General features: G+C 42.6%; 1 protein-coding gene across 1 annotated transcript; it reads right to left on the bottom strand.

The window, feature by feature from the left end:
• Positions 1 to 4,866: 4,866 nt before the first annotated feature.
• On the bottom strand, positions 4,867 to 16,495 carry CUNH8orf89 (chromosome unknown C8orf89 homolog). The gene is made up of 8 exons (XM_019549267.1): positions 16,384 to 16,495; positions 14,649 to 14,700; positions 12,679 to 12,842; positions 12,025 to 12,181; positions 9,761 to 9,856; positions 8,018 to 8,128; positions 5,778 to 5,842; positions 4,867 to 5,139 (listed from the first exon to the last, which is right to left on the bottom strand). Exons 1-8 carry the CDS (start codon positions 16,475 to 16,477, stop codon positions 4,988 to 4,990), a joined length of 891 nt encoding a protein of 296 aa, XP_019404812.1. The 5' UTR covers positions 16,478 to 16,495; the 3' UTR covers positions 4,867 to 4,987.
• Positions 16,496 to 17,497: the final 1,002 nt, after the last annotated feature.

Here is a 17,497-nt window from a genome sequence, read left to right as displayed (position 1 = left end):
TCCTATGACCCCAGCTGACTTCCTGCCCTTTGGGCGGGGGCTGAACTCGATGATCTTCCGAGGTCCCTTCCAGCCCTAATGTCTATGACATCTATGAAATGACCCTCAAGTCCCTTTTGGCTGTGGTGCTAGAAAGTGTAGCACTGCCGAGCCTGTAAGCATGCTGCAGGTTTTTCTTCCCAAAGTGGAGTACCTTGCATCTTTCAGAGTTGAAGGCCATCAGGTTTTTGTCTGCCCAGTTTCTGAGCCTGTCAAGGTCAGCCTGGATCACCATCCTGTCCTTGCGTGTGGACTCTTTACCCCAAAGTTTGGTGCCGTCAGTGAATTTCGCCAGTCCGCTCCTGACACCAATGTACAAATCATTAATGAAGATGTTGAAAAGGATAGGACCAAGGGCGGTGCTTATGGGACCCCACTGGTCACAGCACACCACAATGATTGACTTCTGTCAGCTACCACTCTCTGCATCCGACCTCAAAGCCAATTCCCCAGCCAGAGGACTGTGATGTAGCCAAGGCCACTGTTGGTCATTTTTTCTATAAGGCAATTGTGGGATACCAGATTGAAAGCTTTTTTAAAGTTGAGATATATGACATCAATCTCTTCTCCCTTGTCCTGGTGGGCACAACCTACCTGCAACAAACCTGTGCTGGCTATCCCTCAAGAAGCTGCCTTCAGCCAGTTTGTCAAGAACAGGCTCTTTGATGATTTTCTCCAAGATCTTTCTGGGGATGGAAGTCAGGCTGATGGGTTTATAGTTAGCCGGATCCACTTTCCTCCCTTTCTTGAAGATAGGCACCACATTGGCCTTCTTCCAATCTTCAGGCACTTCTGAGCACCATGAGTTCTCGAAGATCCCTGCCAGTGGCAGAGCTATGATGCTTGCCAGCTCCTTAAGTACCCTGGGGTGTAAGCTGTCTGGGCCAACTGACTTGAAGATGTCCAACCTTTATATGTTATGTTCCTTTATATGGTCAACGTTAATGTGGAGTAATAGTTCTCCCCCACCCTCACTCTCCCATACCATATTGGGCATGGCTGTCCCTTGGGGCTGGTGAAAAACCGATGCAAAATACTTGTTGAGCAGTTGGCCTTTTCCTGGGCATTGGTTGCCAGTTGACCCACATGGTTCAGCAGGGGTCCAATGTTACCCTTGCTTTCCTCCAGCTCCCCACATATCTAATAAAGGACTTTTTATTGTCCTTGATACATGTAGTTGGAGTTCACTTGCAGCCTTGGCTTTCCTGATTTGCTCCCTACAGTTCCAGACCAGTGCAGAGTATTCCTCCTTTGGGGTGGATCCAGCCTTCCATCCGTTATAGGCCTTTCTCTTTAGACGCAGGTCCACTAGTTCCCTGCAGAGCCAAGGGGGCTGCTGTGCCCTTTTGCTGCCTTTCCTCCAAGACGGAAGACATTGCTTGTGCATCGAGGATTGCTCCCTTGAGGAGCAACCACTCTTCCTGAACACCCCTCCCCTTTGGGTTGTGGTTCCTTAGGGCCTCGCCAACAAGCCTCCTGAGCTTGTCAAAGTCAGCTTTCCTGAAATTGAGGACTTCTGCTTTGCTGACTGACTTGCCAGCTTTACAGTGGATGGTGAAGGTGATCAGCTCATGGTCGCTGTCTCCCAGCTTCCCTTCGATCATTAGGTCACTGACTAAGTCATTCCCTGTTGCCAGTACTGGGTTAAGCAGCGCTTTGCCTCTCATTGGTCCACAGACTTCTTGTGTCGGATAGAGCTCAGCCACACGCATGAGGAAGCTTTGCAACTGTTTGGATGTGGCCGAGTACTCTTCCCACGAGATGTCATGGTAGTTGAACTCTCCCATGACAGCCATGCACCGGGAGCATGCAGCCTCAGCTAGTTCCCTGGCAAATTCCCGATCAAGCTCTTGATCATGGCTAGGTCTGTCATAGACCCCCACCATTGTGTCCCCTGTGCCTTGTTCACCACAGATTTTGGCCCAGAGAGTCTCCAATCATCCCCCCTGGGTGCCAATGTCAGCTTGCAGGGACATGTAGCTTTCCTTGACACATAGTGCTACCCTCCCGCCCCTTTTGCCCACATGATCTCTCCTGTACAAGGTATAGCCATCTATACCTGTGGCCCAATCATAGGTGGAGTCCCACCAGGTCTCCATTATCCCTATGAGATCATAATCCTTTTGGTTTAGCAGGAGGACTAGTTCCTCTTGTTTGTTCCCCAGGCTCCTGGCATTGGTGTACAAGCATGTATGTGTACCACTGGGGGCCCTTGCCTTTCCTACAGATTGCTCTGGGGCTGGGTAGGGGTGCCTTGCGTGTCTTAGCCTGCTGGGTTTACAAAAACTGCCCAGTGGTCTTGCAGTGACAGTACTCCCCCCATCCCTTGGTGGTCTCAGTTTAAAGTACAGTCATGCAGGTCAGCAAGTCTTCCTGAGAAGAGCCTCCTCCACAGCAGAGTGAGGTGGAGGCTATCTCTTCCCAGCAGCCCACTGCCTCCCACACCTAAGAGCAGGCTGTGATCGTGGAAGCTGGAGCCTTCATGATGACACTAGGCCCGCAGTCTCTGATTGACTACCTCAACCCGTCTCTGCCCCCTCAGCCCATGACCCACAACCGGGAGGAGTGAGGAAAAGACCACCTGTGCTGCCAACCCCTAGACCCCACTTCCAGAGCCTTGTAATCTCTCATGACCCAGCTGGGATTGCTCCAAGCCATGTCATTTGTGCCCACATGGATAAGGAACAGAGGGTAGTGGTCAGAGGGCTGGAGGATCTTCGGGATCCTCTTGGCTATGTCCCAGATGTGGGCACCCAGGAAGTAGCAGACCTCCCAGGCTAGGGGGTTGGGGCAGGAGATTGCCCCCTCAGGAGTCTCCCATGACAAGCATTCTGCATTTCATCTTAGGGGGAGTAGGAGTGGGTGATCCTCCCTTGCCTGCAGGAGCTGGCATCTCCACAGGCTCTACTGGGGCTGCAGGAGATTCGTACCTGTTGCACAGCTCCAGAGGGGAGGGGACCTTGGTGTGGCAGGCCTTGGGGCCCTTGACCACCTTGGTCCAACCCCCTGGCTGGACAGTACGGGAGCTCCCCAAGTCTTCTCTTGTCCTGGAAGGTGACCTTGGTCTACCTTCTGCCTGCAGGATGTGGAGGGCCCAGCAGTAGGAATCTATCTCCTGTCCACCATACCTGTTTGCATGTAGTCTCTGGACTGCGGCCTGGAGCTCCTCGATTTGGCACCCCAGAGACTCTGAAGTGGAGCAAACCCTGCCAGGGGAGGTGGCGGCCATGCTTCCTGTCCCACGAGCCTGGAAATGTGCCAGGCAGCCCCTGCAGCCAAGAGCCAGAGGCTCCGTCTGCGTGGAGCCAGGAACCACGGGTTCTGTCTGGGGATTATTATACAATAGATAACTGATGTCATTCAAATGCTTCACGTCAGGGATGGCCTTTTTTGTACAGTAAAACAGGTATTACATGTTAAACATCCAGAGGTCCTGGAAATGAACCAGGAAATATAAAATTTCTAGTTGTAAACAATATTCAATATTGCTTCACCAGGCTTTGTTAATGGAACATTAGGCACTGACTGTAGAACAGCTTTTACCTAAGAAGGAACTCAATGCCAGAAATATTTTCTAGTCACTTTGCAGGAAACTAGTTTTACAAACAGCGGTGGACCGAAGTAGTTTGTGATTACAGACTACTTTCCGTTTGCAGGAACAAGACAGGTGCAACAGAAAAAAAAAGAGATTTCACCCAGAGGTTTCTAGTAATTTTTTTTATTGTGGTTGCAGTATTTGCTTATCTTGCTCCTAAAGCAGCTATGGGATAAAAGGGATGCATGTGAGAGTTCCTTGTTCTGTCCAGGGGCCAGGCAACAGACAACTTACCTAGAAGCCATGTTTCCAGCAATTCTCCTACTTCTGCAGTTATATTCCCTCTAAAGGAAAGTTTCTAAACACAAGGGGGCAAGCTGTCTTAATTTACAAAAAGATGACAACACTATATTGGTTTCCCTAAGCTATGCTTCCCATGGCACCTGCTCAAGCCAGCATCTTGGACCAGCCCAGGTGCCACATGAACTGGATCAGGCTTGTGGCCAGGGGTCTGTGGGTCTGCTCCAGACCGTGGATTAGCCCCACACCACTCATCCATTTTATGGATCAGATGAGTTTGACACCCCTGATATAAGGGGAGGAAAAAAATTCAGAGTAGCATAACAAAAGTATCCTCCATAGGCTGTTACATAGTGAGAAAGAAATTATGCTGTGCAGGCAGCAATGTTTCCCCATCTCCCATTTGCTCAGCCCTACATCCATAACTGTGGAAAGCAGGGCACCTCCAGGGCCTAAGTTTATTGCTGACATGAATATTAGATTTTAGATGGGAGAAACTCTGCCACCCAGTGGAAGTTTTTCTTTCTCCTTAATTGTAAAGTATTAGGGAAAACAGATTTCTTTGGTCTAAGAACTCAGAAGTAAAACTCACTGAAAGCTAGATGTGGTGTCAGATCTGTCAGCAGATTGAGTTTTTTTCGTACTGTAACCAAGAAAAAGTGGTAAAATTGTGAATTAATACAAACTCATCAAATATACCATCATATGTGACACACAATGTACCTGTTTATCAATATGGGAAAACCTAGTAAAGAGCATTCTGTGGGCAAACACAAGGTTTTCAGTGGTAGAGGTAATGAAATACACAGTCCATGAATCATTTGAAGATCTATTAACAGACTAGTAGAACTATATTTAGAATTGAAGATTAATATTTCCAGTTAGTTAAGCGTAAACACAACTTTGCATTAAGAACACTACGTACCTATCTGTATAAATATAAAATATTTATTAAATATAAAATTTTCTTATATTTACAGTTTACTTACAGTTGGTAGGGGTTTTAGGTAAGTAATCATGGAATATCATACTATAAATTAAATAAAAATTTCTGTATTTTGGTGGATAAAATCTTAGCTCATAAAAAGTTATCTTCAAGAGCTTCTTTGTCTGTCAGCTTGTCCATGTCTCTTGCTTCTTTCCCCTTTTCATTTTTCTGTTTTTCTCTTCATTTATAGTTTCACATTCTAATGAAGCCATCTGAGAAAGTCTTTGCAAGTATTCTGGTGCTGCTCCAGTGACAGGATCTGTGAAGTGGTGATGAGCTAAAAAGGGGAGTAAAAACCTTGAATAGACAAACATTAAATCAAAACATAACTTAAGAAATAAGCCTTCAAAGGTTTTTATTAACGTTACTTGAAAGACTATTTTTGTTTCATTAAACAATGCCTAATTTACTACTAAAAGGCAGGCATCCCGGTTTCAAATTAAATCTTAATGCTGGGAAAGAAAAAAGTTATAAAAAAGAAGACTGAATGGTATCTGCAATTCAAAACACAGAATACGTTTTCCACAATCAGACTCTTTTTCAACATCAGTCAAATTTGCAATGAAATAGATATCAGGCAAGCAAATAGTACCAAAAACATAAAAGGTATTGTAGTTTCTAGTTAAAATATTTTTGGTAAATAAAGATTACTGGTTTGCAGTCTCATTTTTTAAAAAGTTCTCCTATTTTTCTCTTCCTGTTCCTTCTTATTTTGCTTATCACATGCAAAGTATTACTGTTTTCTAAAAAAGGTCTTTAATGTATATATTTGGAGACATTTACATTTCAGTGTCACTGGTATTAACTATGTTAGATATTGTTGACAGTATAATTTGTTATCTGTCAATCTTCTAAGCACAGAAACGCTAACATGATTTGGATAGCACTACACCTAAAACCAAGTTTATATCTTACCAAATTTATATTCCTGCCCAGAGGAACCCAAGTATGTCCTGAAAATTTTGTTATTCTTCCTGGACCTAGAGACATCACAGCAAAAAGTCCCGATTTTAATATAATTGTATAAAAATGGTAGACTTATGCAGAAAGAAAAACAGGAATGGTTACATTCTACAGCAAGACAACAGTAAGGATACTCCAAAAAGGCTTCTAAAGGGGGTTGAGAAGGAATTGGTTTTATTTGGACACTGAAGGATTCTTGAATTCTGGAGTAAAAATACGTATTTTTGCAGCCTTTCCATCTACCCTTGTGTTTTGCACATAAAAAGACTTTAAAGCTTATATCCCTGTGAAAAAGGGTACTGTTCCCATGTTATTGGCAGGTAAAAGGAGGCACACAGATGTTAAATAGATTGCCCAGAGCTACAAAGCAAATCAAAGGAGCTGGGACAGAATCCAAATAAACCTGTCCTTGAGATAAGACCCCTGTTAAAGTACACACGGTTGGCCAGAATTTGAGTTCTTTGACACAACTATAGACTATAAAGAGTAAAGAAAATTGATCACCTACATATCTTACTGAATGGAAGGGGAAGAATCAGAATTGAATTATCCTGGCTTTCATCAGGAACAATATCTGGGTCAGGAGGCAGCACTGGAACTAGTTTATCTAAAAAAAAAACCTGCTTTATATTTTATAGATCGAATACTTTTCTTTTATGTGACCACAAATTGTCTTGGTGAAATGGAATCCTCAGTACATCTCTGGGCAGTCCACCATCCCCTGTTCACTGCCAAAAGGGAACAAAGAAGGAGCAAGGAGGAAGGGTCTATCCCTAGGCATTAAGGAAGGTTTCATAGGCTATAAAAAGACATCATGCTTGAAGTGGGATCAGCTGTGCTGCGATACATCCTGGCACAGCTGATCTGCCTTGCTGGATGACACAGACCCAACAGTTCCAAGTCAGGGTATACCAGCATGATACTGTGCAGCCAGGGAATCCCCTGCCAAGGGAATCCCCAGGTGTGCCTCAGCAAGTGGGGAAACTTGAAAGGCACTCCCAGATTTTCAGGGTCCCAATCCTCCACGGGAATTCCTGTGGCAGCTGGGCTAGGGACAGAAGTTGCACATAAATAGGTAAAAGTGATCAGAAACCGGTTCAAATCTGTAACACCACAGAAGTTAAGTGCACATAAACCACTTTCAAAATGTCTGAAACTGGTTTAAGATAAGCCTGATAATACATCCATCCAGGTTTAACTGATTTAGGTCAAATTAATTTCTTGAACTTCTGTCCCAGATCCCCTCCAGATTCAAGCTAATTCAGTTCCTCAGCATCCCAGGATGCTTTGCACCTTCCTGCAAGCCCACATCACAGGCTGAGCAGGCTAGCCTTGTCCTAAGCTGTTTGATCCAATCCAGCAGCGAAGTGTGCTCTAGTTTCCCCCAGCTTCTAGCCTGGGTCACTGTAGGCATGTGGCTGCAATTCCTGAATCAAAAGTGAATGTCTGTTTACTTGCTTATCATTTCAATCCATGCAGTTTAGACTAACCTGAGAAGATTGAATCAATTCAGCCGCAGGCTTTTTGACTGCCCGTACTTAGCCCTGAAGAGTGCGAGCAGCTACGGGTTACCCATGCTCTTCCACCATAAAAGTAAACAGATGTCCACACAAAAAAAGAAGCACAATTCCTGACCACTTATTGTCATGGCCACAATTTTGGGCCTTTGTGGTGCAACAGTGGGCATGGATATGTATTTGCAAGGGGTTTGTGCTACCATAAAAGTTTTTATGACAATACAAAGGCTATGTTTGTTTGCAGTCATATTTCCCAACACTAATTCTGTATTTCACATCTATTTTGCATCCATTTTGAAGTAGTATTCCTATTTGGTTTACTTTTTTCCAATCTAGAATTTTATTTCACCAAATTAAAGTGGTCTCTGCTGCTAATTACTATGAGTTAAAGGTGAACCAAAAACAGAACATTCAATTTTCTGTAGAATCTGCTGTACTAGAGTCTAATGCAACCCCAAGAAAATAGACATGCATACATATTAATATTCTCCCTAGAAGATCTCTGTACCAACAGCCCTTTCCCCACATGTTCTATATTTTGCACACATTTCTTTCTTACGTGACTATCCCAGTGCACTGCCCTTTGGTGTTCTTTCACTGTACACTTCTCAGGAGATTCCAAGTATCCAACATTTCTCTATAAAAGAACCGAGGTTGCAACTAAACATTCTTTACCTCCAAGCTCCCATCTCTCCACCTCCACCATGGATGTCTGGCATCTTCAGAGAGCTGGGGTTCCAAGAGTCTAATCCTCTCTTTTGCAGATCTACCACATGCACTTCTCTCCTGAAGTGAAAATAAAGTACTTAAGGCAGGTGTAAAAAGTGAGAAAGTATTTTACAAAGATTAGAAGACTTCTAAAGCTGGAGCTGGCATGGTGCAGAGTAAATTCCATTTTTCTGAAAGTAAGAAATCAGCTCTCAGAAGTAAGTGAAACTCTACATCCTTATCCATAAGTAGCCTAAACACTGTCTATTCTTGGTGAAAACTAATACAAACTGTAAAAAGGTGAAGGCAGGGCAGGGAAGCACCTTGGAGACTAACTTGTTCAGAAATGCATAAAATTCTGTAGACAGAGATGCTATCCATGTAAAAGGTGAGGAAGGTTAAGGATGTGTGTAGGACTCTGCGAAAAACCCTTAGATTTAGTTTTGAGGAGGGTTCAACTTGTGTCATGGTAAGAGCAAGGTTTCTGTTTTATAGATGGGTGGGTGAACTGGCTGTTGAGTCAGTACCAAGGTTGGTCTGTGCTGCAGAAGATATTTCTAACACTAACTGATGTAATGAAGGTCTCAAGAACACATTTAATCAGGGATAGAGAATCTGATTAACAATCTTGGTTAAAGAAAATAAGTGGTTCTGTAAAGGGTTAGAGAAAAAATGACTGACTAATAACGACACAACACTTTTTACAGCAGGGTCTATATATATCAGAGGAATAAATATGCCATTTAGGACAACACATACTAAATTAAAAGAAGAAAATGCATGGAATACAGTCTGCCAATGAGGAGCTATGACAGCAAGTCAAGAGTCAACTCTGCCATAAACTTGAGCGTCTTTGAGCAAGTAAGATAGAACCAATTTCCCAAGTCCCTTGTGTAAAAATGGATGCAGTGGACTTTGGATCACTTGTGTTGGAATGGTTACCAATTTGCTTCATTCACGGTGGGTTGAGCTTCTCAGCTGTTTGCTGCAGCTTTTGCTTCAAAGGGCACCACTTCTCTGATGAGCTTATCCGTTCTGTACAGATGATCAGAAAAGAGGCACTCTGAAATAAAAGCCACAGCAAACAGGTGTTCATATGACCAAACTCCAGCTATTCCATATTGATGAAAAGCACAGCAAATACCTCAGTGGTTCCATGGTGCTGTTTGCTGTGGCTATATATGCCCCCAGGTAGTTCACAAAACCTTGGTTTCAAAGGAAAGTAAGGAATTTAATTTTGTAAAGAATTTGAGGTCTAATGTAGCACTTCACATAATTTTACTTGAGATTTCACTTCACTTTGAGATACTTGGAAAAAAAAAAGTGTTACAGAAATGCAAAGAATAGATGGGAAAAGCAATACTGCACTACAAATCGAATGTCTTATAATTCAGATTCTGGAAAACACTGAGGGCAAGCCGAAAACCGCACCATGATTTTGTTTGATATTGTGGAGAACGGAAGAAACCTTTACTTACAAACAGTGCTAAATAAAGCACAAGTGCTAGGACAGCTGCAGTAAATTATCTTTATATGCAAATAAAGTAATTGATTCAGTTTCCCAGTCAAATAAAAATCAGTAAAATGTCATATTTAGAAGAGAAAGTTTAAAAGGAACTGTGTTAAAAACAAGATTCCTAGGGAAAATATCATTAGAATATTTGCTTCTGAGGAAAGAATAGTAAAAGATTATTCAAAATAGAGGCTTACCTGCTTTTGCAAAATTCATCTCCTAATATCTGTGATGAGGTAGATGGAAGCAAATGAGTAGCTGGCACATAATTAGGCTCCGTTTTATCATAAAAACTAAAAAAACAATTAGAACAAGATTTACACAGAATATATAGTTCTCTATTGAAATAATTCACTGCATGAAAGATACTTTGCAGAATGCCATCAGCAAGCAAACTGAAAGGTCAGTTAATTAAAAAGCACACACAAAAGGCTGCATGCAAACCTGCTATGTAAGTGACTCTTTTGTTTCTTAAAAAGGGATACTTGTGACTGAATTCAGCTATTCCACGGTAAAAAACAGCAAAAGTCAAATTTTAAGAATGAACTAAGTTGGGGCAAATTTTAAGGAGCAAGAGGGGAAGCCTGAAAGACCATTCTTATTCACTGTAAACAAGTCATATTTTCCTGTAAGAGTCAATACTTCAGAGAAAAATTATTGTCGTGAAGGAGCTATAATGAAAATATGAGAGAACTGTAATATGCACTACATTGTCAGAAAATGCCAAAGCTATTATACTGAGCTGCAAACAACAGATTTTTAGGGAATACATTGAAAATTAACTTTTGGTTTAGACTGAAGTTTTTCCAGTATAGTTCTGATGGTTACGGGTGTGAAAAGTTAGGTTGGCAAAAAACTATTGCGTGCATGCCCTTCATACTACCAAAATATCCTTTTGCTGGTATAAACTACATTCTGTCTGGGAAGAGCTCCTCTACCAGAAATCCTTTTTATTGGTAGACAAGCCAAAATGTCTCTATTGATTTTTGACATTGTTTACATTAAACTTGAGTATGTGGCTGTTTACTGCTTGAAGCATCTCAAGGTTCTCCAACAACTTCTCCACACAAGCAGCCACCTGCAAGCAACTGTAAGGTGGAGGATAGGGAGGGGAAATGAAGGGGGCCAGAAATGAAGGAAGGCTCCACACTAGCCTACTTGCCACATGAAGTTGTTTTTCAGTTAGCACTGGTATAATTGCAAGAAGCAGAGTTAACTTTTTCAACTTTTGTGAGAAAAAAGACTGAGAAACAAGGGGAAGGGAGAGGTAAATGATACTTGTTGCTGAATAATGAATTTGACCAGCTAGTAGCACATGTAAATATGGTGCTACCTGAAAGCATATTGGTCTGTTATTAGACACAAACATCAGCAGGCACAATAGCTTCTTAGCAAGATAAAGCAAAATATTGAAGAAACTTGAAATACTGGAAAAATCAACTTCAAGCTAATACTAAACCTTCCCAACACAGTGACTACAAAACACTTGGCTGCTTACTAACACAGAACACATATGTTCTGTATCAAAGGAATTTTTAACACCTAGTAGAGGATGGTACTCATCTTCTACCTTAGCAACAAAATTAGTTCTAGACTGCTGGATCCCAGATATAAGGAGAAACGTATTTCAGAAGGGTATCTGGAAAGGAATTTACCGTAAGGGTGATAAGAACTACTTATTTCCCAGATGTGCATTCTTAGTTCCAGTCAGAGCAATAACTTGTAGTTCTGTTGGACAAATCCTTTATTCAGAATGTATGGATGTTGTTTTTTCTCCACTGGCACTTGGAATGCCTCTTTTGCTGTACAGGTGCAGTGAGAGAACTGCTGATTGTACTCCAGTAAAAGCTATGATGTCCAGGGCCAGATCTGCCCTTGAAGCCCTTTGGAGTATAGTGTACCCTCAGTTGGAGCATCTTAAATGAGCTTATTCCAGACCTCCCCAGCCTGTGCAGTTTTAGCAGCATAACAGTGTACAGAGTAGATTTTGCTGGTATAGTAATGCTGGTTAGGGTGAAGAGTTACACTTCCTGACTGAGAGATGTAAGCCAGCACAAAGATTGGACCATGATAGGGAATGAATATTGGTTTTAGAGTGTGTGAATTAATGGTGTCCAGAAGATGCACCTTGGAACCTACTCTGCTTTGGGAAATAAAGTTATCTTTGCTTTATCTCTGCTTTGGCTCAAAAGAAACATACCTTCAAGATGTTTTTCCCCCCATCATTTTTAACTGCTATTCTTCTGATAATATCACTCAAGACTGATATGAATGTGTAAGCTATAAATTCTCTTGGGCATAAAAATAACTAAAGAGATGGGAATTCATTTTACAGACCTATAAAATATGTACAAAGAGTTGCACGGTAATCTCTCTTACATGTTGCACTTTGATTGTAAAAGGCTGAAGTATTCTATGGGAGAAATACTATCATATGAAAACATTGATTATGGAAGTATACCCCACTGGAAAAGGTTTAGGAGGATCAAGTCCAAATCCTTTTTTCATTTGTAGCACAGGGGATCGGTTTGCTTGGTACTTCTGGATTCCTTGAGTAAGATTTGGTATTGCCATGTTCTCCTCACTGTCTCTCAAGCCAAAAGCTGAAGTGTATTCTGCTTTAAATAGATATTTAACAAAAGCATACATAAAATATCAGCATCTGATCATAATTAGAGCACTATATATAATAATAGTATAAATAAATAGGTCAAGCTCCTTTCATTAACTATGAAATCAGAGCTATATCATTGGGAAGAACACCTTGTGGGCCTCTGTTTTAAAAATAAAATAACCCAAAAATCTTTACATTCCGCCAAACACGTGGCTATATGGAAGCCTTAAAAACATCAGGAAATGGAAGGTATGTTAGTAATTTAAGGCTGAACTTTTGTGGACTTAGGAAGAAGGCTTGTTCTTTATAAAAAATAAACTACTCATGATTATGACATCATCTTAATTAAGGTCTGTGTGGGGCCTTTCCTAAATGCTAAGTTAAACTTGGAGAAATGCAGTACTAGAAATCTACCCATCATAGCTGTTACACTGGAAAGGACAGTTTCTTAGTGAAGTTAGCTAAACTCTAGTCCTTAAAATGGCAGACTTAACCATTTACCTTTTTTTATCCTTTGTGTTCTTAATAATGAATTCTTCCAGCTACTTTCAAAGGGAAGGCACCCAAACAAACTTCCTGATGAGGTTTTGTTATTTGGACATTTGTGATGAAAAGTTAGGTTTGGCTTTTTTTGTTCTTTTGTTGTTTCAGGTGAAAGATATCTGCTGTCTCCGACATGAAATTAAAAAATGCACACACACACAATTAATACAAACAGGTATTTAAAGATAAGATGCATTTGTCAAAAGTTACCTATTGAGCTGCCAGAATATATAAACTTCGGAACCAGGTCTCCCTACCACATGGGAATTAGTTGCAAGTTGCAATCTATTAACAGAGAAACAAAAAGTCAGCAAAATCTGACAGGGAATGAGAAAAAAAAAATGGAAAGAACCATTCATTGCAAATACAAAGTTGTTTTGGGATCTCACATACAGCAAGATGGAAGATCACAGGCTTGAAGGATAATTCGAATTTTTTTTTAGGACACAGTAATCAGGGCTAGAGGCATTTAGCATAAGAAAATGAAAAAACCAATTTTTTTGGCTCATCAGTATGTTCTTTTTCTACAAATTACTGGACCCCAATATTATGCCAGGTGCTGCAAACACAGTTAAAATGTCATTTGTTGCATCCAAAGCTCCGAAGATTATTTTCTATACTAGTCAAGAAGGGGAAGGACAGAACCCACCCTTACTCCCATTGAAAAATCAAAGCAGAAAGGAACAGCTGTCAAAACCATTGACAGAGTTTTGCCCAGTGTCATACAACAGTATTATGCTTGGACCTCAGAGTTAATTTAGGCAAGAAGCCGCCATCTTTTTGCTCCTGGGCTGACCTAAGTCCAGTAACCATATTGCAAACTGAAGATACTGGTGCTGCACTCTTACTCACTTCATGCTTTGTATGAAGATGAGTTGACTGAGGATGGCTATACTTCACGTTGGTTTCCTATAACTCAATTAGGCTGTTCTGTCATGAAGGATTGGTGAAATGTACGTTTGACAGAGTTCCATGATGCTGTATTAGGGTAGGGATAAACTAATGTGGAAATAGCAATATGGGAAATATTAAGTTAGGGGTGGCCAAAATGCAGCCCAGGGGCTAGATGTGGCCTGCCTGGCCATTCTATCTGGCCCACAGGGCCCCTAAAAGTTTTAGAAAATTAATATTTATCTGTCCCTGGCTGCCTATCATGCGGCCCTCGACGGCTTGCCAAAACTCAGGAAGTGGCCCTCCGCCCAAAATAACTGCCCGCCCCTGTATTAGTGGGTATCTATACCCCCTTTTAGATATTAAACAAATGGATCTAATGCTGGCAGGTAAATGGAAAATAGTTTAGATTACTGACAGGAAAAGCTATTAAAAACCCATAATGTCAAGAGTTTCCTTAAGTTTTTAGTGATGGGGAACAGAATCATCCACTGGAATGCAAACAAATATTTCTGAGCTAGTCCAGTTTTTTTTACATTAATCTCACTAACTAAGAAAGACCAAGTCCTTGGAACAAAGTGTGTCTGACATCTCTTATCTGTGGGTGAAATTTGAAGTGTCACTGTCAATTGGGCATGTCTATCAAATTGCATGCGACACCTGATCTAAAACCCACCTTTGCCACCTTAAATAAAAAGGATTTTTAGCTTGTATTCTACCTAATGCTCCTTGCAGAACCATCATTTGTTGCCTGTGAGCCATATGCACAATACCAGAAAGCTCCTGGAACCAAGGATTTAATCATGTGTTATTTGGGGCTGACCTCTTTTTTAAATTCTAGGTTTAGCTGAACTGCTTCTACAGGTGCAAGTGGACACAGTATAGGACAAAGCAACAAAGGATACAAATGACTGGATTCCAGGGTTGTAATGTCAGTCTTACTTAAGTCAGTGGCAGAATTCTCATGGACTTCAATTGTTTATAACATAAGCCACCATATTAATAGTTTATTTCATATTCCATATTAAAATACTCACCACTCAGGAAAGAACGAAGACTCTGGGTACTTAATTTCTTTTATGTGAGATTCTGCAACACAAACGAATAAAACGCAAATCAACATCCTGAATACCAGAGGTCTGACACCCAAAGAAAAAGGTGAATAAACTTTAGTTTTATTTGCTGTTGAGAGCAAAAATCTCAATTTCTAAATTAGCTTTTCAACCATTTGTCACATGACAGCTTCCATAATATCAATGAATTGATCAGATTTGTTTTCCTGAGAGTTAGTAATAAACCCAACATCCTGGAGAATTTCTGATTTCCCACTCACATTCCCTGTAGCTTCAATTACACACATTATTCCTCACTTTGTCTCTAAGCTGTAATGTAGTATGCTCAACAGTGCCAAACAGCTGTTGTATTTCACCATCCCACACAGCTGTCTAAATTTCCATGATGATGGATGCAAATCTTGCATGTAATATGGTATCCTTTATACAGGACGATTTTATATTTCTATAGATATTAAAATATATATTTTACCAATTAGGAAGCTCTAAGAACTTTCAAGCAGAACTCTCCATTAAGGTAATGGGAGTATATTTAGAAAAAATTAAGCATTACAACAATACATTTATTTCTAGATTAAAGTTATCATAGGCCCTTGCTACACATTACATATATTATGTAATTAACTGGTTCATAGCACGATAAATGTACACCAGCCACATGTGCAAAGTAATTATCACATGATAAAAATTACTTTCCAGCTATAAAAAGATACAACCAGCTATGAAGTTAGTGCTTGAACACGTGTAAAAATGGTTTCTATCCAGCTTTAATCTGAATGTGTAGCAGAGCCCATAGTCTGATGCTGTTTTTGCTATTTATCAGAAACTACATTTAAGCAGGTGCCTTCTTCATGACTCATCATCTTGGGACAGAGGTAACACCAAGTTAGTGACACCCCTATGGCAACAATATAAAAAGGTTGAGAACCACCAGATTGGAGGCAGCCCTTGGAATATGCCAGCTGTTAGTTTTCCCTCTCTTTCTGTTTTGCTTCTGACTATAGAGACATAATAGAGCAATTCTTCCATTGCAAAGAACTCAGAAAGACCCCAACAGGTTTTAAATGCTTTGGATCCCTAGTTGGAATCCTGGTTTAAGCAGAGCTCTCCTTCAAGACCCAAGGTACCCCTGGATGGGCTCATGGCAGCCCTAAGGAATAGCCAGCTGTTTGTTTTCCCTCCTTTTACTTTTTTGGTTACAGACAAAAAAACAGGAGAGCAGGTCTTTTGTTGCAAGGCACTAGGCAAGACCACCACAGGCCTTGCACTGTAGACTCCCCTTTGGAGGCCTGACACCCCTGACAGGATCTCAGGGCAGCCCAGGCACCCCAGTTGAGAATCGTCCCCACAGAGCCATTCCTGCCTGCCTTCTTTTTCGTAAGGTACCCTCCAGCACCGGCTCCAGGCCTAGGCCACAGCCCAGAGCCCCGTGGCGGGAGTCCTAACAAAGCAAGGTCCTAGCAAAGGAAGTGTGCTACGTTTTTCGTATTTCCAAAAGAGCCTTATTCCTCCCCCGCTGCCTCCCCTCTGCCGGGGTCGCCGCTCTCCTTCCTCCCCCTAAGGCTCCCCCGAGGGGTCCGCGCCAACCCCGCGCCTGTCGGGCCGGGCCGAGCCAGCGCGGCGCCCCGCAGTGGAGGCTCCGCTTCCTGCCGCCGCAGACCGAGGGGCTCGGGCACGTCCGGCCCCGCGGCCCACGCACCGCGGTCCCCCCAGCTGCAGCGGGAGCCGGAGCGCTGCTGGCTCCGGCTCATGGCGCTCGCTGGGCGGCGGCAGCACCCCCTCGAGACGCTCATAGCCCGCGCCAAGCCAAGCCCCACCACCGCCCGCCTGTTGCCAGGCAATGTAGGGGGCGGGGCCGAGCTAGGCACGGCCCCTGACGGAAGTGGGCGGGGCTATGTGGTGCGGACCCGTCGGCGTCGGAGAGTGCCAGGGGCAGGAAGTCGGTGCTTGTGGCCTCGTCTTGTTGGGGCTCAGGAGCCACGAAGGCCCTGAGCCGAGCAGCTGGGAGGGGTGCCTTGCTCTCTGGGCATGAGCTTCCCCGGCAGGCTCTGAGGGACCAGGCGGAAACGGGCCTAGCTCTCTGCCCACCCTGCTGTTAAACAGCCAATAAGAAGGGTGCTTGTACCCAAAATCTCATAAGGAACATTTTTTTCCAGCTATTTAGTTGGTCTGATAAAAACTAATACCTCTACGCAAAGAATGGTGTCTGCTAATAATGACCAAAGTGGTTGTTTCTGCACTGACTGGCACAGAACCCTGGAAATGCATGCTCCTTATCCCAGGGTTTTAAATATTGTGCTTGCTTTTACTGTTTGGTGTCTGTCTGTGCAGCTGAATAGTCTTCTAAGGCAACAGCATCAATTCAACGTCAAAATGCTTCACTTGCCTAATAGAAGGAGCTTGCTCAGTTACTCCCTCAGCAACCAGAACTCAGCACTAGTCAAGAGCGAAGGTGCATGAGCTTGCCTGGAACTGGCAGTAGCCATCAGGAAGGATCTGTCAGCAACTCCAGCTGTCTTCACTGCGCTAGGAATATCTGTTTACATAGCAGAGAGAGTAAACTTAGCTGGGGTAGGGAGCTCTACCCATTTAAAGCCTTAATTCTAGAGCAGGGAGCCTTGGGTAGGGAGTTATACCCCGGTCACTGACTGGTTGCATGGACCGCACCTGCCTAAGGCGGTACCAGTTGTCCACGTTAGGGCTGAATCCAGCCTAGGGATATGTCTGGGGCGGATCTAAGTTATGCAGTTTTCTGTAAGCAGCGTAGTTCAGACTGGTAGTGAACAGAATACACACTCACCCATAGGTACGTG

This window comes from Crocodylus porosus, unplaced genomic scaffold, assembly GCF_001723895.1.
Source record: "Crocodylus porosus isolate Cpor-Errol unplaced genomic scaffold, CroPor_comp1, whole genome shotgun sequence".
Taxonomy (NCBI): domain Eukaryota; kingdom Metazoa; phylum Chordata; order Crocodylia; family Crocodylidae; genus Crocodylus; species Crocodylus porosus.
Note: the sequence above shows the minus strand (reverse complement) of the source record. Positions and strands in the feature narration are given on the sequence as shown.